Source organism: Notothenia rossii, assembly GCF_949606895.1.
Source record: "Notothenia rossii genome assembly, chromosome: 8".
NCBI classification, from domain to species: Eukaryota; Metazoa; Chordata; class Actinopteri; order Perciformes; family Nototheniidae; genus Notothenia; species Notothenia rossii.
The window spans coordinates 25,509,488-25,537,233 of record NC_136906.1 but is presented as its reverse complement, the minus strand read 5'-3'; the positions used below and the strand labels follow the sequence as shown (position 1 = coordinate 25,537,233).

Below are 27,746 nucleotides of genomic sequence, written 5' to 3'. Positions count from 1 at the left end.
TAAGCTTTTTCCACATCAAAGAATACAGCTACAACACACTCCTTGTTCGCTTGGGCTTTCCTGACTTCAGACTCCAGGCACAGCAGTGGATCTAAAGTACTCCGCCCTCTTCTAAACCCACTCTGATAAGGAGTCATTAGTTCATTTTTCTCAATGTAGTATGTTAGCCTTTCTGTTATCATTCTTTCCATAACTTTACACAAGTGTGATGTCAGAGCTATAGGTCTATAACTGCCTGGACTGGTTGGATCTTTCCCAGGTTTCCTAATAGGAATAATGACTGACTCTTTCCATATTATTGGCAGCTTCCCTTTCTCCCAGATCTTATTGTACATCTCCAGCAGCTTTCCTAATGCAAAATCACTTAATTTGGTCAAGATTATATAACATACATTATCTTTCCCAGGAGCAGTCATTTTACACTTACTTAATGCTCTTCTCAACTCTTGAATAGAGAAAGGTATATTTACAACACTCTGTGACGAATGTCTTTCTTCATATACATTAGGATGCTCATCTAACACTTCCTGCCTCCTGATCTTACCTTCTTCTGTCAAATTTTCCGAAGAATGAACTTTGACAACATTTTCAGCTAGAATTTCTGCCTTCTCCAAAGCACCAGTGGCAACTTCCCCTCCAATCTCTAATACTGGCAGGTTACTCTGATGTCTTATTCCCCTCATCTTCTTAATCATTCCCCATACTTTATCTAATGGTGTAGTTCTCCCAATACTTGAACAGAATCCTCTCCAACACTCACTTTTTGCTCTTTTAACAATGTTCCTTACCTGAGCCTGTGCCTTTTTATATTCTAATAAATTATGTAATGAATGTGTCTTTCTTAGCTTTCCAAACAGCCTGATTTTGTTTCGGATTGCATCATTACAGTCTTTGTTCCACCACGGTACCATCTTAACACATTTACCAAGTTTCCCAGTTTTATTCCCAATAGTTTGATTAGCGCTTTTAATTATATTTGAAGTAAATTGCTCATTCATTTCATCAATACTTTCTGCCATATCAATCTGATCCAATTCATTATCGCACAATTTAGCAAACATCTCCCAATTTGCTTTAGAAAAAGTCCATCTCATGATACCGTCTAGCTCAACCACATGATTTATATCAAACTTGATTATAATCAGAAGATGATCACTTCCAATACTGTTATTTGTCAATACTTCCCAACTGCTACCAGAAGCTAATTCACTTGTTACAAGAGTTAGGTCGATCGCAGACTCTGTTCAATCTCTAAAATTGATCCTTGTACCTTGCCCATTATTTAAACAAACTAATTCCTTTGCCTCCATTAAATCCTCCACCACCTGTCCGTTGTAATCTGTTGATCTCCCTCCCCACATTGTATTATGTGCATTAAAATCACTACACCATATTATTTCATTTCCTTGGCAAAGACTGTCTAATTCCTCTATTCTGAGTTTATTACATGGATTATAAAAATTCAGGACACTAATTTTCCTTTTATTAATCCAAACTTCTACACCCACTATTTCTAAATCATGACTGTTCTTAAAAGTTAGCTTACTATAAGACATGACTTCTCTGATAAAGATTGCACATCCCCCTCCCTGGCCATCATTTCTATCTTGTCTTATAGCAGTATATCCCCCAATTATGAAGTCCAAATGAGTCTTCAGCCATGTTTCTTGAATACAAATAACATCTGGTTTTTCTTTTAACTGATATATATAGGTCTTGAATTCTTGTCCATTTGCAATAAGGCTTCTAGCATTCCATTGCAGAATGAGAAAAACCATTCATCTACTCAATCTGTGAATCATTATTGGTGGCTAGCATTTCATGTATCATTTAAACGGTTATATCCTTTATCCCCAAAAATTCACCTGCTGCCTCCACTATTGTTTTCAGTCTTGACCTCTTTTTTGTCTGTTGTAACGCAACATTCACCACTTTTCCAATAAAGGCCACAAACTTGTACTTATTAACAATCAATGCATCCTCTCCTATCACACACTTATGTGAACACTTTGTGGAGCTTTCCTTTGCCTGTGGGAGTTTGGGAAAATCTTTTGAAGAGAACATACTTGATGCTACTTGGGATTTCCTAGCTATGTTTAGTGAAACCTTTTCTGTTGCTTCAGCATATGAGACTTTATTTTGCACTTTGTATCTCTGCACCTCCTTGGCCTTTTTCTGCACTTCACAGCCCTGATACACAGCACTATGTTCCCCACCACAGTTACAACATTTCACCTTAGCACCTGCAGTACAACTACCATATTCATGTTCTCCCGCACATGTTGGACACCTGGGCTTAGTTGCTTTGCACTTGTCTGCCACATGCCCAAACCTTTGGCACTTAAAGCACCGCAGAGGTTTAGGGATGAATTCTCTTACTGGAAAGCTCATGCAACCGATCATTATCTTCTGTTGCATTGTTTCTTCAAACTGAAGAAGAACAGACAAACTATCCACTATCTTACCTTGATACCTAGTAGGAAGACGCTTTACTACAGTCACTTTCCCCCCTTTAATTTCCTTCTTGAGTTCTTCTATGCCTATTTCTATGGGAACTCCACTGATAACTCCAAGTATTTTCCGATTTGCTCCAGGAACATGGCATTTAATTCGAACTTCATTCAGGGTCTTCATTTTCAGTAACTTTTCCTGTTGTCTTGCATTAATCAACTCAACCAACATCCGTCCTTTGCTCAGAAATCTTGCTTGTTTTATCGATCCAATTTCTTTGTGAATTGCTTTAGTCAGGGCCACTGGATGTAGCTTAGCTGCGGATTGCTCACCAAACTCCACAATCACTTTGCACTCTTCATTCTCAATCCTTTTCTTTACTTTCTTCAATTCATTCTGTGAATCAGATTCACTAAGACTGTCACTTGACATGTCTATCTTCTTTCTTGAAGTCTTTTTCCTTACTTCATTCCATCCTCCTTCAGATGCACTTTCCATATCCTCCTCTCCAGGACTCAAAGAAGCCATTCCACCAGCTGCTCTCAATCTCGTACTCACTTCAACGTTCACTCCTATCTCCGTCTACTCAGTCTCAGCACGTGTGTCCGCCTGGATCTGACATTAGTATCAAACTGTTTGGTTCATACATGCGAATGGTTTGTTTTGAATAGCTCCACTGTAGGAAGTGACCATTATCCAGTGCTTACTAAAATGAATACTAATGTTTATATGCAGGAAGGAGGTGTAATAACCAGGTGGTGCTTTGCTAAAGCTGATTGGGGGAAATGTAGGATATGGTGTGAGGAGTCGATACACCTGCTAACATCAGAGGGAAGCTTAGAGGTCATTACAAGCCAAATAACACAACATACAGTATACTAAATGCAGCAGAGAACAGTATACCCAAAACAACAATCAAGGGTAGGAAGAAAGTGGTGCCATGGTGGAATGCGAAATGCAGCAGGGCTATTAAAGAGCAAAATAATGCATTTAGAGAATTAAAGAAAAACATGAAACAAAATAATGTTATAGAGTTTCAAAGAAAAAGGGCAGCTGCTCGAAGGACAATAAAATATACAAAAAAGAGAACATGGAGAGAATTTTGTTCTACCATTGGCAGAGGAGTTAAATTAGGTGATGTCTGGTCCATGTTTAAGCGGATGAGTGGGAAAAGGAAATCCATTAAAATTCCAGCTTTGGTTGATGGGGAGAGGCTGGCAGTGACAGATGTGTGACATTGAAACTGATAGATAGAACAAAGGTAGCCTATCAAAACGGCCCGGCCCGGCCCAGCCCAGCCCAGCCCAGCCCAATGGGCCACACCCCACTGGGCTGGGCTGGGCTGAGCCGGGCCGGAACACTTACTAATGTGGGCCGGTAGGATTTAGGTAAGCAAAAAAATGGAGTGGCGGGCACACTTACAAATGTGGGCCGGTAGGATTTAGGCAAAAAAAAAAAGATTTAAAAAGATTTTTTAATTTCTTTTTTTAAAATTAAAAAAAAAATGTTGGCCTTCCAGCCCACACACAGTACCGGCCCACCGGGGAAACTCCCGGTATTCCCAATGGCCAGTCCGACCCTGTGTATGTGTGACGTGTGTTAATCTCCTGCTCCAGTCACATGACTCCCAGTGGGTACTCAGACAGAGCAGCAGTGGAACCAAGAACTATGGCAAGTCTGAGAATAATGTAATTGTAATTCGAATACTAAAACTACACACTCATCATGTCTCATACACACATCATCTCATCATTTCTATATCTTGCTTAAACCCACAGTGTGTAAAACCAGGCCCGGTAGAGAACATGGCTGGGATGTCCGCAATCCAAAGCAGAGAACAATGTCAGAGAAAGTAAAGTGAGAGATTAGTAGTTATGTGAAAGTAAGCTATGCACACAGAATAGTTTATGTGTTGATGTCTGAGAGCTGCTGGATCTGTGTGCCCTCAAAGTGCCAGGGATCTACAAGGACTTCACTGCTGCTTCTGCACCATAGGTATCCCCGTGAAGTGCCATTAGTGGACTCTGCTCTCGGTAAAGTCCAAGCTGGCAGTCCCTTGTCATATGAACATCACCATGACAGGCAGCTAGAAGTCACACCGCTGCTCACCACCATGCTCCACCACAGCCAGATCTACCACTGTGTGGCTACAGACTACAACCATCTGCATGCGTTTTTTGTTGTTGTGAACATCAACAGCTGCCCTTAAGGGGATAGTTCTGGTCTTTTGAAGTGGGGTAGTATGTGGTATATATCCATAATCAGTGTAGCCTACTACTATAGTTGTGTGGAGAAACATACAGGAGCCCCGCACAGCAGAGCCATGTACTGCTGAGGACGTAGGCAGAAGCAACATTTATTTTATCCACCCAAAAAGTGTACGTTATTTAACGCTAAAAATAGTGATTTTTTTTTCAGGTGGGCCTTCATTTTTGGGTGGATAAAATAGGTTTTGCTGCAGTGTTTTTAGAAAAATGTGGAAACAGTTGGAAAAAGCTTGGAACAGTTGTGCGTCGACTCGGCAGGGAGCAAGGCACGTATATGCCTCTCCCTGCTTCCACCGTCTACACATACAACCACATTACATGCCATGAGTAAGGAAAAAGAGTAAGAACTATGATGTACAGGTGAAGAGACACAACGTGTCTACGTCAATGCACTCTTATTAGATTATTTTAACAACTATAAGCTTTATCAATGGATGACAATTGTATTTATTGATGAGTCACTAACATTTATAACTACTGAAAGGGTGTTTTAAAAAAAAGTTTAATACACATGTCCATTTATGAATGAGTTATAACTTTCACGCTGACCTAATACACATTTTTGACATGAAATGCAAAGTAAGATGCAAAAGAGCCAAGCAAAACATTTTATTCACACATGAAGAAAATTAGGACTCTGACTGTTTAGTATGACTGATACACATATTTAAACATAAAAGCTTTTCTCAGACATAAATTAAAGACTAGGTAAGAAATAATGGTACTCAGACTGGAAAGGCTTTGTGTATATTCTTGACCAAGCAGTCCATCAGGGTGAGCAGAGCCAAGCCAAGATGACCATTCAAGACCCTTGAGGTGTTCCTCCAACAAACTCTCTGTACGGTTTCCTCTCAGTCTATGGACATGTCCTTTGACGGTCGACCAAGCTCTTTCATTATGTTGGGTATGACTGCCAGTCTGGGGGTTCACAAACCACCTGCTGTGGTTTATGGTGTAGTGGTTGTACCCCATGTTACTCAGCACTCTCCTGTATGCCCTCCACTCATCACTAATAATGCTACTTCCTAAAAAAAAAAAAGAAGTATTCTCTTGTACAAGAAAGCCCAGTCTATAACTGCCGAACATAGGAACTGGGTACAGTACCTTCTTCCAGACACAAATACTCAAATAAGATAGTTAGCCAAATAGTATTACCAATGCTTACTATTTATTTGAAGTACTCGAATTTCCCTCACCGCAAAACCGCATTCATGCGGAGCAAGTCACAATAGTCCGATATAAGCATGAAGAATAGTCCACAAGGCACCAGCACAACAAACACGGCCGAGTTCAAGTTATGTTTCCCGGATGAGCTGAGTAGGCGAGCGGGCCCCTGTAGCATCTCGGAGCTGCTAGCAGAGCAGAAAGCTAACAACAGCAGTCACTGGACAGAGCTGTCACTCAATGTGACCACGCCCTAATTTATGCATAACGTAAAGGTGGGGTAGGTAATTTCGGAGAAACCAGCTCGAGTGCGCTAGAATTGGAAAATACACAACCAGAGAAAATCTGCCACTTCCTTACAGAGCCCCTCCTCCAACACACACGAACGCACACGACCAATGAGGGCACGAGATAAGTTTGTGCACAGATGGAAGGCTGACAGGCAGGTAGGCCATCCAGTTATTTTAGCCGGGCCGGCTAAAATGATTGGTCATGCTTTTTACAGTACTACGGCTTCCACAGATGACATTTTTTAATGGATTTTTTTGTCAAAGCACTTAAGATATTCATTGCTATCGGGATGTTAAGAGCATTCCATGGAATATAACAAAGTGCATCTCGAGCCGGTTTCTCAAACATACCTACCCCACCTTTAAACAAATTATAAATGGTAGTAACTCATTAATAAATGGGAATGTGTTTTAGACTTTACAAGGCACCCTTTTGACAGTTATAAATGGTAGTAACTCATAAATAAATGGTCATAAAGAGATGCCAAGAAACATCAAGATGGAAGGGGGTGAATCAACTCAGTGAACAACAGATACCAAGGATGTTGGCTGATGAAGAAGACGAAGTAAGCTATAGCCAATATAAGGCTTATTCATCTTGCCAAATAGTGAGCCTGTGTTGATGTATGTTATAACTGGTTTATAAATGGTTCTTATTGATTAATAAAGTGTTTACAACCCAATTAATAACATAATTATAAACCCTTTATGAATCCTTTATAATTGTAGTCTTATTGTAAAGTGGTACCAAATGTATTCAGTTACTTAACACCGCTGGTTCTAGATTTCCTCCGTAATCAGGATATCTTGATAAACCCCTAAATTTACATCCAATCTGGAACAGCAGTAATCTGATCATTTAAAGAACCTGTTTTCTATATTAATTAAAAATCATAGTATATCAGCCCGGGTCCCTCTCTGAAGATCATATTAATCTTGTTTTGCTTACTGATATAAAACTGTCTTCTTTTCTCTAATTCTAGATAAAGAGAACTGCAATGTGGTATCGACTCCATGCAGTGACCAAAACAAATCTACATCATACATAAATAAACACAATTTAACTTTTGACATTCAATAAAGACAGATTGGCCAACACTTTATTGCTGTTTTATTTTTCCAGTACAGAAGTCCAAGCAGGGGTTATAAAGCATTACTGTGACACGTATCAACAGTTACACATTAACAACATCTGTTGAAGTTGTTATTCTAAAATACATTTTACAAGATATTGCAGAATTAAAAACCTCTGCAACTCTTCTTACTCCCAGATGAAGTTCAGAGACAAATCACTGAGTCTCTCCTGCAGCAGTTGATCCACTCTTTGACTCTGAGCGGCGCTTAAGGTGTTCTTCCAGTCACCGATCTTACCTGTAAAAAAAGAAAATACTATCTAGACCTGATATATGTTTATATGTTTCTGCACAAGAGCTGCAGTTAGATTAATAAATGCTGACATCTACTTTTTAACATTTACTTAAGAATTATTTTGATATTCCTCATTCCACATATTTGAGAATTCCCGTTTTATTCTACATATACTTCACTACATTTTGGAGGCAAGTATTGATTTTATTAAAAACTCATAGGAAATAGCTACTTTATACAAATAAAAAACACATCATTTGCCTATATAATATGATGCAGCACTGTAAATGAAATGGGCTTATACAATTACAATAATATAACATGTAAATATTGGCGATTAAACTAATGTATATTCTATATGAAAATAACCAATCTGAACACTGAGTACTTTTCTTTTGATACTTGAATTACATTAATTTGATCCCCCTTATGTACTTCTAATTAAGTGACATTTTCAATTATTTGTAATGGAGTATTTTAGGATCTAAAGGGTCTATAACTTCTTCCATCACTGGTTACGTTACCTTTGCGCATGAAGTCTGCCTTCACCTTCTCTTCTGGCAGAAACTCGTAGTTTGCTCTCAAGTCTTTCTTCATGTTGTTGAAAATAGACTTTTCCACCACTTTCTCAATATCAGCTTCACTCAGGTTCTTCCCTAAGAAAGTGCAGATCTTCGTCACTGCCGCCTTCAGGTCCTTTAAGAGAAAAAACAAGTTAAAACGTTGACTAGTAATCTATTTCCATATTTTAAATTAACCAGATCTTTTATTTCATAAAACTAAAATGATTTGAAATGCATGTCTTCCTCACACAAAAATACTTTACAATTACAGCAAAGACAAGAGAGGTGTCTCAATACTCAAATTTCCTCTCCTCGACTCCTGTCCTCGACTCCTCTCCTCGAGACTTGGTGCCGCCCACAGGAGATGCGAGCGGAGGACTGAGGAGGGGAACCGAGGAGAGACGAGTGGAAGCAGCAGGCGGTTAGAGAAATGAAAACTCCTCTCATCTGAGCGGTCATTTTAAAGAGACGTCCATTAATGATGACAGGAGGCACAGCAGCACTCTGTCTGATAGACAGATGTGTTCATGACCACTTATATATATTTACTTTGATTCATTCACAGTGCGGTATAATGAGACAATAACAGGCTACAGATGCGAACATACACACACACACACACACACACACACACACACACACACACACACACACACACACACACACACACACACACACACACACACACACACACACACACACACACACACACACACACACACATATATTTATATAAATATATACAATTTCAGAATCAAACAAGTATGAGAGCACTCTCATAATAACGTAACACAATCAGAGACTGGATATATCCCCACCCCCCCCTCTCTCTGGTCGCTGAAATGGGGAATTGAAATTACGGGCCAAAAGTTGTACAAGTATTAAAAGTAAGCATTGGACACCAAACCAACTGAGACCCGTCTGTCCGCCGCATCTACGCCCTGTACAACACACACCTACACACTGTACCACACACACACCTACACACTGTACCACACACACCTACTTCTCCTAAAGCATAATCAGGCTACAGCCGTTGTGTATTTTATTATGTGAAGCACTAAATGGTCTTAGAAAAATATTGACTCTTTGTTTGTAGATATCTACCAAACTAAAGCAAATAAAGAGAGTAGGCCTGTTATACTGAGTGATATATATTTTAAACACTGCTCTGCTTTCTGCACGGACCTCACAGCTGTTCTCACTGTAAACATCGCGTCGCGATGAAAGCAGTAACTAAAATAATATCCAAGGGATGCATAGAACAACTCAAGAAGGAAATTAAAGAGGGAAAAGTGACTGTAGTTAAGCGTATTCCTACTAGGTATCAGGGTAAGATAGTGGATAGTTTGTCTGTTCTTCTTCAGTTTGAAGAAACAATGCAACAGAAGATAATGATCGGTTGCATGAGCTTTCCAGTAAGAGAATGCATCCCTAAACCTCTGCGGTGCTTTAAGTGCCAAAGGTTTGGGCATGTGGCAGACAAGTGCAAAGCAACTAAGCCCAGGTGTCCAACATGTGCGGGGGAACATGAATATGGTAGTTGTACTGCAGGTGCTAAGGTGAAATGTTGTAACTGTGGTGGGGAATGTTGTAACTGTTGTAATGTTGTAATGTTGTAATGTTGTAACTGTAGTGCTGCGTATCAGGGCTGTGAAGTGCAGAAAAAGGCCAAGGAGGTGCAGAGATACAAAGTGCAAAATAAAGTCTCATATGCTGAAGCAACAGAAAAGGTTTCACTAAACAATCCCAAGTAGCATCAAGTATGTTCTCTTCAAAAGATTTTCCCAAACTCCCACAGGCAAAGGAAAGCTCCACAAAGTGTTCACATAAGTGTGTGTTAGGAGAGGATGCATCGATTGTTAATAAGTACAAATTTGTGGCCTTTATTGGAAAAGTGGTGAATGTTGCTTTACAAGAAAAAAAAAGAGGTCAAGACTGAAAACAATAGTGGAAGCAGCAGGTGAATATTTGGGGATAAAGGATATAATCGTTGAAATGATACATGATATGCTAGCCACCAATAATGATGATTCACAGATTAATGAATAGATGAATGGTTTTTCTCATTCTGCAATGGAATGCTAGAAGCCTTATTGCAAATGGACAAGAATTCAAGACCTATATATATCAGTTAAAAGAAAAATCAGACGTTATTTGTATTGAAGAAACATGGCTGAAGACTAATTTGGACTTCATAATTGGGGGATATACTGCTATAAGACAAGATAGAAATGATGGCCAGGGAGGGGGATGTGCAATCTTTATCAGAGAGGTCATGTCTTATAGTAAGCTAACATTTAAGAACAGTCATGATTTAGAAATAGTGGGTGTAGAAGTTTGGATTAATAAAAGGAAAATTAGTGTCCTAAATTTGTATGATCCATGTAATAAACTCAAAATAGAGGAATTAGACAGTCTTTGCCAAGGAAATGAAATAATATGGTGTAGTGATTTTAATGCACATAATACAATGTGGGGAGGGAGATCAGCAGATTACAATGGACAGGTGGTGGAGGACTTAATGGAGGCAAGGGAATTAGTTTGTTTAAATAATGGGCAAGGTACAAGGATCAATTTTAGAGATGGAACAGAGTCTGCGATCGACCTAACTCTTGTAACAAGTGAATTAGCTTCTGGTAGCAGTTGGGAAGTATTGGCAAATAACAGTATTGGGAGTGATCATCTTCCGATTATAATCAAGTTTGATATAAATCATGTGGTTGAGCTAGACGGTATCATGAGATGGACTTTTTCTAAAGCAAATTGGGAGATGTTTGCTAAATTGTGCGATAATGAATTGGATCAGATTGATATGGCAGAAAGTATTGATGAAATAAATGAGCAATTTACTTCAAATATAATTAAAAGCGCTAATCAAACTATTGGGAATAAACTGGGAAACTTGGTAAATGTGTTAAGATGGTACCTTGGTGGAACAAAGACTGTAATGATGCAATCCGAAACAAAATCAGGCTTTTTGGAAAGCTAAGAAAGACACATTCATTACATAATTTATTAGAATATAAAAAGGCACAGGCTCAGGTAAGGAACATTGTTAAAAGAGCAAAAAGGGAGTGTTGGAGAGGATTCTGTTCAAGTATTGGGAGAACTACACCATTAGATAAAGTATGGGGAATGATTAAGAAGATGAGGGGAATAAGACAGCAGAGTAACCTGCCAGTGTTAGAGAATGGAGGGGAAGTTGCCACTGGTGCTTTGGAGAAGGCAGAAATTCTAGCTGAAAATGTTGTCAAAGTTCATTCTTCGGAAAATTTGACAGAAGAAGGTAAGATCAGGAGGCATGAAGTGTTAGATGAACATCCTAATGTATATGAAGAAAGACATTCGTCGCAGAGTGTTGTAAATATACCTTTTTCTATTCAAGAGTTGAGAAGAGCATTAAGTAAGTGTAAAATGACTGCTCCTGGGAAAGATAATGTATGTTATATAATGTTGACCAAATTAAGTGATTTTGCATTAGGAAAGCTGCTGGAGATGTACAATAAGATCTGGGAGAAAGGGAAGCTGCCAATAATATGGAAAGAGTCAGTCATTATTCCTATTAGGAAACCTGGGAAAGATCCAACCAGTCCAGGCAGTTATAGACCTATAGCTCTGACATCACACTTGTGTAAAGTTATGGAAAGAATGATAACAGAAAGGCTGAAATACTACATTGAGAAAAATGAACTAATGACTCCTTATCAGAGTGGGTTTAGAAGAGGGCGGAGTACTTTAGATCCACTGCTGTGCCTGGAGTCTGAAGTCAGGAAAGCCCAAGCGAACAAGGAGTGTGTTGTAGCTGTATTCTTTGATGTGGAAAAAGCTTACGATATGATGTGGAAGGAAGGATTATTAATAAAACTGGACATTATGAGTCTGGGAGGTAATGTATATAATTGGATTATGGATTTTTTGTTTGGCCGTGCCATCAGAGTCCGAGTTGGCAAGTCATATTCTCGAAGGCATGAAGTTGAAAATGGAACCCCGCAGGGGAGTGTCATCAGTCCTCTTTTATTTTCTATCATGATCAATGACAAGTAGGATCTGATATTGGTAAATCACTTTTTGCAGATGATGGAGCTATTTGGAAAAGGGGCAGAAATGTAAAATATATTATAGCTAAGATTCAGGAAGCCATTAGGGAAATTGAAAGCTGGTCTCTGACATGGGGGTTTAGATTGTCGGTGGAAAAAACTGAAACTTTATTTTTTACGAGGAAAAGGATAGGTGAGGAGGTTAGGTTAAAACTTTATGGACAAGATCTAAAGAAAGTGAAGACATTTACATTTCTGGGAATATGGTTGGACGAGAGAGTCACATGGAGTACTCACATTGATAAAGTAGTAGATAAATGTAAAAGGGTTTTAAATGTTATGAGGTGCTTGGCAGGCACTAAGTGGGGGGCTGATAAAGCTGCTTTGAGGAACGTATACACAGCCTTAATTAGATCAGCCATATAATACGGACTAATAGTGTATGGTTCAGCTGCATATTCTTCTCTTCAAAAATTAGATAGAGTCCAGGCACAAGCACTAAGGATATGCTGTGGGGCAGTAAGATCTACACCAGTGTCGGCACTTCAGGTAGAGGTCGGAGAAGTACATATTTCTTTGAGGAGAAAGCAGTTAATTGTTAATTACTGGGCAAATCTACAGGGCCATAAAGATACTCACCCTACTAAACAAACTGTACAAACAAGTTGGGAAAGTAACAAAATAAAAAAAGAAAGTTTTTGTGTTTGTGTTTCGGAAATATGTAAGGAATTCAAAGTTAAAGAATGGAATATTAGTCCGACGGTGTTGTTATCAGCTGTTCCACCATGGTTGCTACCTCAACCTATAGTAGATTTATCACTATTGAAACGGTTCATTCAATGAAAAACAAAATCAATGTACAGGCTTATGTGAACACTGTTCTACATGAACAATATGGGCACTTTATACAAATATTTACTGATGGATCCAAAAATCCAGAAAATGGTCTAACTAGTTGTGCATTTTATGTTCCTGAGTTAAAAGTCAAAGTGGGAAAGCGTACAAGTGATCACATTGCAGTATATACAGTAGAGATGATGGCTATCTCTCTAGCACTTCAGTGGGTAGAGGAAATACAGCCAAAGCGAGTGGTCGTTTGCTCTGACTCCAGTGCAGCTCTGGAGAGTATAAACAACTTCTCTTCAGAATGTCGTCAGGATATTTTACATGAAATTTTACAAAGCATGTTTAGGTTAGTTCATCTGGGAATTGTTGTTCAATTTGTGTGGGTTCCAGCGCATGTGGGTATTAGAGGGAATGAAGTAGTGGATCAACTGGCAAAATGTGGTTTGAAAGCAAACCAGATTGATATTATGGTACCCATCAGTAGAGCAGAAGTCAAATCTTTTACAAAAGTGGTTATCAAGCAACAATGGCAGAAACTATGGGACAGTAACACCAAAGGAAGACATTTATACCAGATACAAAGGGAAGTAGGAACAGGAAGCACTTGGAGGAGTAGTAGAAGAGAACAGAGTATTAACAGCAGGATAAAATTGGGACACTCTGGACTAAACTCATCACTGCATCTGATTGGAAAACATACAAATGGCAATTGTGATGGTTGCCAACAACCAGAGACAATACATCATGTATTTTTTAGCTGCCCGGATTATAACAGACAAAGATTCATTCTGAAAACTGCACTGGAACAACTCAACATCAAGGACATGGATTTCAAGGCAATATACGAAAGTAAATCAAGAAATGAAGCAAACAAGCTGATCTTCAAATTCCTCAAAAGCACTTCTCTGAGGACAAGGATTTAATATGAACATTTAATAACTCAACAGTAGGTGGCGATATATGCTCCAAGTGGAAGTGATTCGCCATTAAAGAAAAGAAGAAGAAGAAGAAGAACCACTGGACCTCCCTTACCGAACGGAGAGGAGAAAAATGCTGCCCCACAATGCCTTGCAGCCGCAGCATTTGCGTCACACAACAGTCGGCCGTTCACGGAAACAAACGATTATGACGGAGAAATTATATCATGAAAGTTACGGTGCTTATTAAGCATTTTAAAACGTATGTGGTAAGTTGCCAAAGTGCTTTGTCTTGAACGTTCATCAGTATTATAATCAAAAAGAGAAATATGAACGTTAGTTTTTACTGAAATGATCAAATAAAGTCAACATTTCACTGAACTGTGTGGGTTTGTTCAACTTTTAAAAGATGTTTGAATGGTGATGTACACAGTGATAGATGTTAAGGACTAACGTTTATAATAAATACATTTGTATTTATTTTAAGATATTTTCATAGAATCATACGTATTGGGATCATTTGTATTATTGTCCACTATCCCTTAACCCCGTGACGTTTCACTCAGAGGTCAAGGAATAGGAGATAGGGTTAGAATTTTAGGAGCTGATTTTTGGATTATCGGAACGCAAACGAAAAGTCGAGGAGGGGAAATTTGAGTATTGAGAAACCTCTCATTTTACCAAAATCATGTCCTCATAGCTCAGGAAGAGGATGTCGTACTGGTCTCTTTTTAAATGCCACTCCCTGATGTGGTCAAACCAGGAAGATGCTCCCACTGTAAAATGGAGATGTATTTTAGATTCTAATATAGCAAGAAAGTCATTAAAAAACATTGTTTAGTATGAAATGAAAAATTATTTAATTGAAAAATGTAATGTAAATAGTCACAATATAATATGCCATGAAAAAACTATAAGATAGCTCATTAAAAAAGGTATAGTAAAGTTTAGTGAATTAATTTATTGTATGAACATGTTATAAAATGTCATTATACTGTATAGTATTCCATTAAAATGTTATCAATATGTTAAAGGGATTGTATTCAAGGTTTCCAAACCATTAAAAGCAGTTGTTAAATATGTCACAAATGTATATAAATGGTCACGATTCTTGTGTTGTGTCACGTTTTTAGTTTTGTGTGTCTGGTAGTGGGTGTTTTGCTTTTCTCCTTGTCATGTTTTCCTCCCTGTGTATTGTCTGGTCTTTTTTCCCTGTGTTTTCCTGTCTATCGTTAGTTTCCCTGGTGTGTCTAATTTCCTGATTGTTTCACCTGTCACCCCTTCTGTGTCTCCTGTGCTAATCAGCGTCAGTACCGCCCCTGATTATTCCCACCTGTGTCTTGTTACTGTGTGTTTAAATTCCCCTGTCTCCCAGTGTTCAGTGTCAGTTCGTTTTGTCTCTTGTCATGTTCAGGTCTGCGTGCGATTGTCTCTTGCTATGGTCAGGTCTATTCTCCTTGTGCTTTTGAAAAGTTTGATTCCTCACTGCGTGAGCGCTTTCATTTTTTGTTCTCTATTTTTGTCATCTCGGCTTGAGATTTGATAGTCACCTTTTTTGTTTGTCAATGCTGTATTTGGAAAATAAAGTATCTTACAAATACTTTACCTCTGTCTCCTGGGTCGTGCAATTGGGTCCTACATCTTAAGTGTCTGAGTTTGTAACATAAATAGGCTATTATATAATATTTAATTTCTCTTAGTATTGTATGTTATAACATTTTGATTAAAATATCATCATAGTATAGTTTGTCTGCAAGCAAGACTTCTGTGTCTGCAGGTATTGTCAACATAATTTTAACAAGTGAAAACATATAAACCTTTTTTTTATTTAAGATTAAGGGTTCTTTCCAATCTTTCTCTCAAATTGTCATAATCACATGGTTTAAATTAGCATTTATCAGACCGGGTCCCTTTCTGTACATCATCTTCCAGCTTCTGATGTGGAGGTTTCTTACCGTTGCCCGTCAGATACTGCTCAAAGAAGTCCTCAAAGCTTTTGGGAGTCTCCAGGTCGCTACAGTTAAGACAGAAGTGGTAATAAGAGACAATGTTGTCCTTTGGATTCCGCATCACGTAGATAATCTGACAATAAACAAAACATGAATCAGTCCAGAATAAAACGACTATGTACTATTGTCCCCTCCTGATCTAACTCCATTGAAAAGATGCATGATTAAGTGATACCTTGGATTTTTGAATTAATCGAAAAGGAAAATGTTAAAAAAGGAAAATGTTCGAGCATCCTTATTCTGAGGTAAATTTCAGAAAATATCTAGAATCTTTTTCCGGAACAAGTTTTTTCAGATTCATCTTATAACCTTTTGTCTATGTATTTTTCAAACTTTTTAGAAATATTTGATTACACTCTAATTTATTGTTCTGTCACTGAGTATACTAACTTCAGACAATGCAGTTCAGCATTTAGACAAAAGTGGAATTACTCCCTTACATAACATGACCTGTACTACGTTGCTTTATTTTTATGTTGGCCCTTATCAAACAGTTGGTGGCTGTTTATACTGACCTTGGATTTTTTTTTTCAAATGTTCTCTATTAATACCTAGGATTGTTTTATAAATGAGGTCCTTACCACAATCTTTTCAAATAATAAAAAGGTTATACTCATTTATTATTGTTTTGGCCATCCATAAAATGCTGACCTTTGCCTTCTTGTCCTTTAGTCCTGGAGGTAAGAGAGTCGTGGTGAGGTGAGAGGCAAAGAGTCGTGGAGAGGGTCGAAGAGCGTAATCCTCTCTAGACTCCCTGTACTCCAGCCAGGGCATCTGCTCCAAGTTGTTTTGATATTTGTTCAGACCTCCTTCTAAGTCGCAGATAGAGATGATGATCTGTTGAGTCCATATAGTACCTGAAGTGGGGGGGGCATCACACCTGATCAGTAAATCTGTTCCCAGAAATGCACACAACTGTAAATGCAAAATATGTCATGAAGAGTTCCTCTCACTCACCTGACTTTGGATAAGTGACGAGGAATATGTCACTATCTCTTATTTCAAAGCTCTGGAGGGAATCAATGTACTCTGGAGTTGTGAAATTGACGGCGAAGTTATAGTTTTTATACCTGCAGAGATAGTCTGTGATCTGCTCCATGTTACTTCTGAATCACTCAGAACAGTGAGAGAAATGCTAGAGATCAGAGTAGAGCAAAGAAAAGAGTAGCTCTCAAGTAGATTAGCGAAACTCTGGACTTTGATTCGTGCATGTTATAGGCTGTTGACTTCTTCCTGTATGAGCCTTGATTACGGACGGCTTGGTGCACACTGCCACCAACTGTAAACTTGAAATATAACACACTGTTGAAGGTTAATATAAAAAAAACCTGGAGTCATAATCTGTGAATAAACTTAGCATGTTTTATGTTAAGTAGCATAATTGTGTTTATATATTATGTACTGTAGAGGCAAGCTTATGTATTTAAGTCATACCTTATTTTTAAAGATAATTGTACAAAACTACAGCTGTTAATAATATTTAATAAGATTACTTTTCATATTTTCAATGATTCATAGGCCTATAAATTGTCAATTTTAAAAGAAAAACCCAGCAATAGGTTGTCATTTGTTCATTTCTGTGTCACTTTAAAGCACTGTAATAACATACTCACAACTAAACTATAAAATGAATATAAAGTCTGCAACATTTTAACCAAACCTCAACTGCAGAGGGTTAGAGAGGGAGACAATGAAGTTAGATTATTATAAATATACGCATAACTGTGCAACTTTCGATCTAGTAAACACTGACTAACTAATTGAATTTGTAGTTAAGACTATACGAACGTGACGTGTCCACTGCCTTCTCTAAGAGAAACTTAGTGGGGTCGAAACAATCGTTATCAATATACAAAACATATAAAACTCATGTTTAGCTTGACTATAACAGCATGTTGATGCATTGAGTTTGATGACTGTGATTGTAATATTTTAACCTACTGTCTATGATTTTAACCAGTCTAACGTCACCTGCTAGAAATGTTAAAGCTAGCGTCAACGGAGATACACTAACACTTCCGGTGAACACATTCAAAATAAATGACTTTATCCATTTGTATTTGTTGTTGTTTTGATATTTTGATATTAGTATCATTTTAATATTTACATGTTAAGGTAATCATCTGAATGCAACTTAACTCAAAACAGAACAATTCAAGGAAGATGTATTTTTTTTGTAACAATTCCCTTTCTGTTTACATCATAGTTAATGACGTGGGTGTAAATCCGTTCTAGCGGATGTTGACTCGGAGCTGCAAACGTCAAGCAACTTCAGCAACGACCGCGGGGTGACAGGCAGAGTCTCTCTAAAGCAGGTAATTTGTCTTTCAGCACCATGACAGCTGCATCATTTCGGTCACGACCAGATATTATGTTTCATAACGCGACAGCCGTTTAGCTTTTTAACGGGCATGTTTCGGGGCAGTCAGTCAGTTGTTGCAGTCTAGAATGGCGACGCTAGCTGGCTAACGACGGCTAGCCAACATGTTTTCTCGGACTGAACAAGCACACCCTTGTTGTCTTCCAAATTACCAGTTGAGAACAAACAAACGCTCGCTGTCAGTCTTTTTTCTCACCCTATTTTTAAAAGCCGGGTTAGACAAATGGCCTAAGACGTGTCTTTAAGCCAACACTAGTGATGCGAACACCACTGCGCTTATCTGCGTTACGTTAGCCATGTTAACGTTAATGATAATGCAAGGTGTTTGCACTAGATACACGGCCCCACTCAAGTTTACATTCATGCTGTTTACAGCTAGCCCCCGTTACGTCACTAAATTATTCATGGTTAGTTGTGCAAGTAGCTTTGAGCTGGATTATCTTGGGAAGGATTAAAACAAACATCAGCTAGCTAACGTTAGCTAGTAGGTTAGTTTAGAAGCATTGGCGTTAATTTATGAGAAATGACTCCCAGCACATTTGAATAAGGGTTAATTTATTGTCCTACAAAACGGTAGATTCATAAAGTCTTGTGATTGCAATGGTGTTCCTCTTTTTGGTTTCTCTCAGCTGGTTATTTCCAGAGCCCAGGAGGCAGCTCTGCAGTCTTGGGCTCTGGCCCATTTGTTAGAGGACTTTGGTCATTTCTGAAATGATTGAGATTTGAATGATAGATACTTCAATCTCTCTGAGAGAACACTGTTGAGTGATAAATGCCCTTGCAATTCTCCTCCAAACAATGATTCACCAGCTTTTGCTTCTCTCTATTCTCTCTATTATTGCGCCAGAAATGACGCCACTGTGTATTGAAGTGATCAACTTTAGTAGTAAGCAGTTATTGGTTTATTAGATATGTTTTAGTAACACAACAATACCATAATCAGCTGAAGAAAAAACATGTTCTTCAAGAATACGGTCATGGAGAAAATAAAAAGAAACGATTTTTATCATAGCCAAAGAAGTGACTTTGAATGACATCTATCCATCTCATCAATTCTTATTTAATTGCTTTAGCAATTTATGTAGCTTTTTTTGGAGTGATATTTTTACATAAGATATTTTTTGTCTTTCAGTGTCAACCTGTACAGTTTCAGGAAATGTTATGCAAATTAAAGCTGGAGGACTTACGAAGGAAGAAAACATGGATTTTGTGCTAAATAACTTGTTTTCTTTGGAGAAAACAGTTAATTTATAGATGAAATATTTGAATGTTAAGGTCCATATAGAAGCACTCAGATGTTGGGCAACGCAGCCTCTTTTGTGACATTGTTATTGTTATTAATGCAATTTTTACATTGTTGTCATATTACAGGTCCAAGCGCATTTGCCAGATTCCTCAGGAGGGATCTTTCTTTTGGTAGCAGGTAATGATCTTTTCCCTTATTAGCAGCAATAATAAACCACAGAAAAGCAGCAACATTCAGTCTGAATGAAAGTGATAGTGATTTTTCACAAAGGTAGTATTTATTTCAGGCCTGTTGTTCTTGACTGTACGCAGGTGTTATTCTGTAATTCTACTTTTACAGTTTACACACAAACTGTAACTGTGTTACAATCTACACTTTCCTGTTTGGCTATTTGAAAAAGGAAATGCCTTGCGTCACTAACCGTGGAAAAACTGAAAGAGCCCCTTCCCGTTTCCCTCACTTACACATGTTCTCCCCCAGTAAATGCAGTTTCACAATGCTCTGTTATGTAATGTTCAGATGTACCTGTAGCTCTCTACAGCCAAGCCATCATTTTTGTCTTAGTTTTTAATCATTTTAAAAGCGCAGTTTTGATAGGCTTTACATTGTCATTTTCACAAATCAATGATAGTAGAGGGTGTTCCAATCAACCAGGGCATCACAACGCTGATCAAAATGTCACTGCGTTTTACTCGGTTGCTTTATTTGCAGACTGACATCAGCAGTTACACAGAGTACTTCATTAGCCTCTCTGCCTGCTGTTGGAACATTTTACAACCTGGGAGGAGTCTGTGTCAGAGAGTAATGAGCCGCGGGACTCAAACTGGGCATGTGTTTTTTTTCTTCTCACAGAATAAAGAGTTGTGAGGGGAGCACCGTGTCCAACCCCTTTCCCTATACATACATCCGGCCAGAATGTCCAGTGATCCTCCTCCTCCGTACCCCGGGGGTCCCAGCGCCCCCCTCCTTGAGGAGAAGAATGGACAACCTGGTAATAAAACCAAGCATGCAGGATTGTGGTGAATGTTAACAGGCACAGATGCAGTGTGTGGCCACATTTAAATCATTGTGACTTGAATCAGATGTCACCATGGAGATTTTAATACTAGTCTCTGAGTTTGTTAAAACTTCTGATTTGCCATCCTATCAACTTAATACCTTTTTCCCCTTTGTGTTATCTTTCATTTGCAGTTCCTTTGAGGAATGCTCCTATACAGGGACAGCCCTTACCTCCAGACTATGGCCCTCCACCCTATGAGGCCACAAACCCCGGCTTCCTGCCCCCCCATGTTCCTGGAGACGGACCCATGCCCATGCCCATGCCCATGCCCATGCCTCTACCCCAAGGTGCTGCAGACAGTTTGCTACATACAAAAACATTGTAAACACACTTGATGTAATGTTCAGCACAAATGAATCTGCATTTAATGAATTGAACATTCACTGATTCTCCAAGGTTACACTACAGCAAACTGTATCATCACATTTAAAGCTTTTTAAAGAATCATATCATACAGACATTTATCAGTACATTTTTCCCAAATCCACATGAACCACTATTCACATGAGCAAACATTAAATGCAGCTCTGACCTAATGAATGCTTGCCTCGTACTCACAGTTGGAAAGAACACCATAAAGAAGTAGAACTTGTGTACATCTCAGCAAACTTTAAGGAAAACGATAAATCCAACTTCACCAATCTGTTTAAACTAAATATTCCCTAGTCTAAAAAAGAAAAACCGCAGAATCTGTCAGCATGTTAATCCTTACTTAACCTCTTTGTAACCGATAGGCTTCCAACAACTTTGCTGCAGAGTCATTATAAAACTGGAAATGGTTGTTTGGTCTTGGCATTATTACCATTGCACAATTATCAGAAAAATGCTGATGCAGTATATTAAGTGCTGCTTCCTCCTGTACAGGTGGCTCCTACCCGCCCGGTCACTTTCCGATGCCGGGACCCATGGGCCCTGGTCCCAGTCACTTTGTCCACATGGGGGGGCACACAGCCACCGTCCTGGCTCCTCCTGGAGCTGCCACCACTGTGACCGTCCTGCAGGGGGAGATGTTCCAGACCTCCCCGGTGCAGACTGTGTGTCCGCACTGTCAGCAGGCCATCGTCACCCGCATCTCCCACGATGTGGGCCTCATGAACACACTCTTCTGCCTCTTCTGCTTCTTTGTAGGGTGAGTAGAAGACTGATTAAAGGCCCCTAAGAGCTCCTTTTTGCATCCTTGGAAGTCCTTTGTTGAATAGGTATTACTTAGGACTTATTTTGAAAGAGTGAAATAATGAAGGGATTTCATGGCTGTGCTAATTTTTGCCTTCTTGGTGTTTCAAATGAGTTTATTTTCAATCAAAAACATTGTAAAACATTACACTTATTCATATCATTGACTCAGAGCCTCAAGCTTGTCATTGGGTTTTATTAAAACCTAAATTGATAAACACTTTGATTTAAAGTATACAAAATGACTATGTGTCAGCAACTATGATTGTTTTATAAATGTATCAATTGTTTTATTGTCTACAAAATGTCAGAAAATACTGAAAAATGCCCTTTCCATTTTCTAAAAGTCAAAGACAATGTTTTTTCCGGAAACCTCCATATGCTAGAAATACAGCATCTTCATGAACATCTAACAATTTATTGATTTTCAAAATAGTTCCCAATTTCCCCATTGATCGACTCTGTGACTAACGTTGCTCAAACTCAGAATGATGCCTTTGAACTGTTACTTGTTCATTCTGCCTGTTCTCAGTAACCCGTCTATATGCAAAGCCAGTTTACCACTTTATGGTTTGGCACATGCAAATAACGTTTCTGTTCTAGACTAAATGTACATACATCTGGTGGGGACAGTTTCACAATTCCTATTTTGTATTTTACGCACAGACCTGTATTTGAGTAGGATCCCTATAGTTTTTTATTTACACTTCATTTATAACATGTTTAACAGAAGCTGTCCTCATGAATGCAGAACATAAACAGGCTATTACAGAGATACTGAAGTTTCTCTTATCACAAGAGTTATGCTGAATCCTGCATGTTCAGCAAAAACGTTTGATTTCATTTAATTGGATTGGATTTAACATCAACAATCATGTGCAGGTGTCTTAATTTGCCATTCCCCCCCCCCCCCCCCCCCAGGTGTGATCTGGGCTGCTGCTTGATTCCCTGTCTGATTGACGACCTGAAGGATGTGACACACACCTGCCCGTACTGTAAGGGCTACATTTACACATTCAAGCGTATATGCTAACCACCGACAGCAGTATGCAACAGAGACGTGTACACACACACACACACACACACACACACACACACACACACACACACACACACACACACACACACACACACACACACACACACACACACACACACACACACACAGAGCTCCTCCTGCTGGTAGTAACAGGCTTTTCCCTCCATTTTTGCAAAGTGTTGTGAAGCCCTCTTAAATTGTAAGTGCAGTTTTCTGATTATTCACAGAGTATTTACTGTATATATATTTCAGCATAACTCTTTCATGTAAAAAAACATGCATTTAAAATGTACAAATCTCACAGAAGATGTCGGACACTTAGATATCCGCACAGGTGGATAAGCATCAGGCCCATTGGTGCATCTGGTCCTGTATAGACACCTGAAGAAAAGGCTAGTGAAGTTACGCATGTGAATGGCAAAAGATACTGGATAGAAACGGTCAGTTAGTGAAAACTGTGAAAACGGTCACTTTATTTATTAAATTCATCTGTGAATCTTGCTGAGAAGCAAACGTATTGAAGTCGAACATGCTGGGTTAGCTTTGTTATTTTTTTCCTGTATTTATTTCAGATATTTTATCCACTAGCTTAACATGTTAATATGGATAACTGTGAACATGTTTGTCTATGTCCGACCTTTGCTCTAACAAACCTAGTTTTTTCCTTTTAATCATTATCCCGTACTGAATGTGAGCAAACTAACGAACCATTTTAAATAGATGTATTTGCTTGTTTAGGAATGCCCAAGATTCATGTTACGTTCTATATTTAATAATCTTCTGGGCTCTCAGTCAGTAGTCACACGTATTTAGTGATTTACAGTCCTGCCCAGGTCCATTATGTACTTATTTTGATAGTAAATCAAACATTTGCACTTTAAGTTGCCCTCTGATGCATTCATCCACCTCGTTAGTGTTTGGGAGATTTGAGGATTCACAGTGTCATCTCATGAGTAAAAGCAGTGTAATATTTAGGTAGACTTTAAGTAGAGCCAACAAAAGAGGTGTACTGTTACTTAACGAGACACACTGCATGGCATCTTGGCAATCTTACGTCCTCTCTATAAGACCATGTTGGCAAACAAATGACCGTGGTGGCACCATCATCATCACATGACATGTTTAGCCTGTAGCCCTCCTAGTAATGGCATCAGCCCTTTAAGATTACCTGCATTGTTCAGATGCATGTTAGAAAACAAATACCGAGGTATTTTGACTAATACTAAATAGTGAACATCTCTGTTAGGAATAAGCTTCTAATAAATGATTGTATCAGATATCCTGCAAAATAACAATGTGATTCCATAGAGATGACTAACAATGGAACATCCATTGTGTGCCCACCACAGCATGCTCAATCTGCCCACCACCTTCTCTCACAATGTGCAGTTTGTCTGCATGAGCCACACCTCAAAACAAAGAATTGTCACTGGCTAGTTCCTGGACTCTATGTGCATTGGATTCTTTTTCTTCTTCTTGAGGCTAGCTAAACTGTGTGAGAAAGTGAATTTTGATTTGAAGGATTGCATTGAACTTTTAATACGAAGTACTGTATGCCATTCTTGTGCATAATGCTGGTCTGCATTGCTCTCTAAATGTCTGTGATATGTATAACTATGTCAACATTTGTTTGACTGTTGTATACAGGTACTATTTTATCAATAAAAATCAGAACATGATGATTGATGAAACTCATTTTAATGTTGTTTGGAAAATGAACTATGTCTGCAAAGTAAAAAATGTATGGAAATCTCACCTGCAAACACAAAAACAAAATAAATGGGAATCATCAGAAGAATGCCCGAAACTACCAGAGCCTGTTCACAATAGATATAGGCTTAAAAAACGAAGTCTGAAGGTAGTATCTTTGCCAGATAAACATCATTTTTATATTAAATACAATTTCCAAAGTGCTAATCCTTCAGTCTCTCCATCTGTGTCCACACTGGGCTTGGCAGCATTTGTAGAAGGTCGTCATCGGTTCATCAGCTGATCTGGTCTGAATCTGCATGAAATACGCCCGCAAATGCCCACACTTTGGACACGTTTCTGTAAAGTGATACAAGCAGAATGAAACATCAGTCTGGAATCACTCCAAACCCTAGAGTTACTGTAGCCATATTTGGTTTATGCTGTGTAAAAGAGAAGACAGGTTTGAGACGACAAAGTAAATCAAGATCGTCTCCAAATCTGTGAGCATGCACATTTGATTTATTCTATTAAATATTTGATTACAAATAACAGCATTTCCAATTGTAAGAGATGAATTGATGCTGAGATTTTACTAGAAATGTTATGTATTCAATTAAAGAAAAAACATAAAAACCCAGGCCACACGTATGAATGTCATGTGCTACAAAGAAAACAATCTATGAAAGAGTAAACATTGTCAGTGAGGACATGTGGGAATGACAGGTTTAAACAATAATAAAAAGCAAAGTCATTATGTCACAGAGAAAATGCAGGGTTGTTGAGGTGGCAGACAGACACAAATGTATCAAGACAACAGATCTAAGATTACTGGGCCGTATCTCATTTCAAAGATTTCCCTTCCTCGAATCCTCGGTACTCCGGTAGTGACCCGGAAATGGATTTCAGCGCGCCATGTTGAAGGACATCTCATTTCTCTAAATGCACATCGAGGACCGAGCATCGAGGAGGCTCTGTGGAGGAGCTATAACCGGGGATACACTGATGGTTCCTCCACGGATGTATTTCCGGTAACAGAGATGTTTCAAAGAGTCTTGACGCGCGACCGGACTGATCTCAGCCAATGACAGCTCTGCATGCATCCCTTGGATATTATTGTATTAACTGCTTTCATCGCGACGCGATGTTTACAGTGAGAACAGCTGTGAGGTCCGTGCAGAAAGCAGAGCAGTGTGTAAAATATATATCACTCAGTATAACAGGCCTACTCTCTTTATTTGCTTTAGTTGAGTAGATATCTACAAACAAAGAGTCAATATTTTTCTAAAACCATTTAGTGCTTCACATAATAAAATACATAACAGCTGTAGCCTGATTATATGCTTTAGGAGCTGTAGGTGTGCGTGGTACAGTGCGTAGGTGTGTGTGTTGTACAGGGCGTAGATGCAGCGGACAGACGGGTCTCAGTTGGTTTGGTGTCCTCTGCTTACTTTTAATACTTGTAAATAAAACTTTTCGCCCGTAATTTATTTCCCTCATTGTAGCGACCAGAGAGGGGGGGGGGTGGGGATATATCCAGTCTCTGATAGTGTTACGTTATTATGAGAGTGCTCTCATACTTGTTTGATTCTGAAATTGTATATATTTATATAAATATATATAAATGTGTGTATATGTCCGCATCTGTAGCCTGTTATTGTCTCATTATACCGCACTGTGAATGAATCAAAGTAAATATATAAGTGGTCATGAACACATCTGTCCATCAGACGGAGGGCTGCTGTGCCTCCTGTCATCATTAATGAATGTCTCTTTAAAATGACCGCTCAGAGGAGAGGAGTTCTCATTCCTCTAACCGCCTGCTGCTTCCCCTCCTCTCTCCTCGGCTCCCCTCCTCGGCTCCTCCGCTCGCATCTCCTGTGGACTAAGACACGAGGATAGGAGTCGAGGAGAGGAATCTCAGAAATGAGAAAGGGCCTGGTCTCTGGAAAAATCATAAAACTAAAGCCTTAATACTGTGGATCGTTTTCATGTCACTTACCAGGAGTTGAGTCAACGTTTTCCCAAGCTGCAGCGCCACCAAGAACATCATCCACCTCTTTCAGCTTGGGAAAGTTCCTGTAATTTACCTGTAGAAAAAGTATGTCAAACACAGCCACGTGTGAGCCAGCAGTACCATCTTTATGAAAAAATAAATCTTAGTAAAGTGTGGTCAAATGTCATGCAACGATAAAATAAGGCCTTCTAGACTGTACAAGTATAAAATAATAATTAGTATGGTAAGTTGAAAAAAGTCATGGTATAGTTTGTCGAAAATAAATAAAAAAACACATAGCAAAATATGCAAAAAAAGTATAGTATGTCACAAATGTGCAAAAAAACAAAAACACAGTATAGTATGTTGCAAATATGCAAAAAATAAATAAACAGTATACATATAACATATTTAAAATATTCAAATACAATCTGAAAAATCAACATAGTATGTCGAAAATATGCACACAAAAAGAGATAGTAAAATTAAAAAATGTACAAATAAATTGGCACTACTACTTAAAAATAAATAAAAGGTAATTGTATATTGTTTCGAGAAAAGTCACAGCATACTATGCCAAACCTATTTTAAAATGTCACAGCATATTATGTTGAAAAAAGTCATGGCATAGTTTGTCGAAACTAAGAAAACAAGTCATTGTATACAGAATGACGAAAATACGAAAAAATTAATAGTTCATTATGTCGCAAAATATGAGAAAAAGCCATAGTATAGTATGCAAACTAAAGTCTAAGGGTAGATTTTGTCGAAAATATATTAGTGGAGTATGTCGAGGAAAAGTTACATGACACGTTACTTACAAGCTAGGAAGGTCTTTTGATTCAACTAATATTTGATAACTAGAAATGACATGATGTGTCGCGTGACATTTAATTCGAACATAACTCACCTTTCTTGTGATGTTGTGAACATACGGACAGGTGTTGCAGGCGAATCTCATGCACTTCTGTCCTTCCTCGACAATTAAAACATTCCCGCAGGTTGGACAAAAGAGAAGCATGTTCTCCACACATAAATGTAGCTAAATACTAAACTAACAAACTCAATAAGTATGGTTTTGTACACAACTAGCTTACTGCTTTAGTGTCACTTGTGTACACTGGTGCATGTGGAGCAGCGGAAGTGAAGATGGTGCTACTCGTATTATCGCTCGTTTGGAAACGAAATATACAGATAATGAATGTGGCACTGAATTTATAATAATTAAACAACCACATCCCAAATAAC

At 38.5% G+C, this 27,746-nt stretch overlaps 3 protein-coding genes across 3 annotated transcripts; 1 reads left to right on the top strand and 2 right to left on the bottom strand.

Annotated features, from left to right (window-relative positions):
* Window positions 1-7,266: 7,266 nt before the first annotated feature.
* sult3st1 (sulfotransferase family 3, cytosolic sulfotransferase 1) lies at window positions 7,267-17,120 on the bottom strand. Its single transcript, XM_079643352.1, has 6 exons — window positions 16,873-17,120; window positions 16,567-16,772; window positions 15,862-15,988; window positions 14,588-14,682; window positions 8,065-8,236; window positions 7,267-7,543 (listed from the first exon to the last, which is right to left on the bottom strand). Exons 1-6 carry the CDS (start codon window positions 17,012-17,014, stop codon window positions 7,434-7,436), a joined length of 852 nt encoding a protein of 283 aa, XP_079499478.1. The 5' UTR covers window positions 17,015-17,120; the 3' UTR covers window positions 7,267-7,433.
* A 1,008-nt stretch (window positions 17,121-18,128) lies between these two features.
* cdip1 (cell death-inducing p53 target 1) lies at window positions 18,129-24,495 on the top strand. The gene is made up of 6 exons (XM_079643025.1): window positions 18,129-18,230; window positions 19,667-19,718; window positions 20,394-20,532; window positions 20,733-20,888; window positions 21,466-21,730; window positions 22,696-24,495. Exons 3-6 carry the CDS (start codon window positions 20,457-20,459, stop codon window positions 22,805-22,807), a joined length of 609 nt encoding a protein of 202 aa, XP_079499151.1. The 5' UTR covers window positions 18,129-18,230; window positions 19,667-19,718; window positions 20,394-20,456; the 3' UTR covers window positions 22,808-24,495.
* On the bottom strand, window positions 24,495-27,646 carry polr3k (polymerase (RNA) III (DNA directed) polypeptide K). The gene is made up of 3 exons (XM_079643026.1): window positions 27,409-27,646; window positions 26,505-26,592; window positions 24,495-24,862 (listed from the first exon to the last, which is right to left on the bottom strand). Exons 1-3 carry the CDS (start codon window positions 27,517-27,519, stop codon window positions 24,735-24,737), a joined length of 327 nt encoding a protein of 108 aa, XP_079499152.1. The 5' UTR covers window positions 27,520-27,646; the 3' UTR covers window positions 24,495-24,734.
* Between the last annotated feature and the right edge of the window lie 100 nt (window positions 27,647-27,746).

Coding starts and splice junctions, on each gene's coding strand:
- polr3k (XM_079643026.1), bottom strand. CDS start 27,519: ATGCTTCTCTTTTGTCCAACCTGCGGGAATGTTTTAATTGTCGAGGAA. Junction 26,593..27,408: donor TTCACAACATCACAAGAAAG/GTGAGTTATGTT, acceptor CTTTTTCTACAG/GTAAATTACAGGAACTTTCC. Junction 24,863..26,504: donor AAACGTTGACTCAACTCCTG/GTAAGTGACATG, acceptor ATCACTTTACAG/AAACGTGTCCAAAGTGTGGG.
- sult3st1 (XM_079643352.1), bottom strand. CDS start 17,014: ATGGAGCAGATCACAGACTATCTCTGCAGGTATAAAAACTATAACTTC. Junction 8,237..14,587: donor GCTATGAGGACATGATTTTG/GTAAAATGAGAG, acceptor TTTCTCTTAAAG/GACCTGAAGGCGGCAGTGAC. Junction 7,544..8,064: donor GGCAGACTTCATGCGCAAAG/GTAACGTAACCA, acceptor CTTTTTTTACAG/GTAAGATCGGTGACTGGAAG.
- cdip1 (XM_079643025.1), top strand. CDS start 20,457: ATGTCCAGTGATCCTCCTCCTCCGTACCCCGGGGGTCCCAGCGCCCCC. Junction 20,533..20,732: donor GGAGAAGAATGGACAACCTG/GTAATAAAACCA, acceptor TTTCATTTGCAG/TTCCTTTGAGGAATGCTCCT. Junction 20,889..21,465: donor GCCCATGCCTCTACCCCAAG/GTGCTGCAGACA, acceptor CCTCCTGTACAG/GTGGCTCCTACCCGCCCGGT.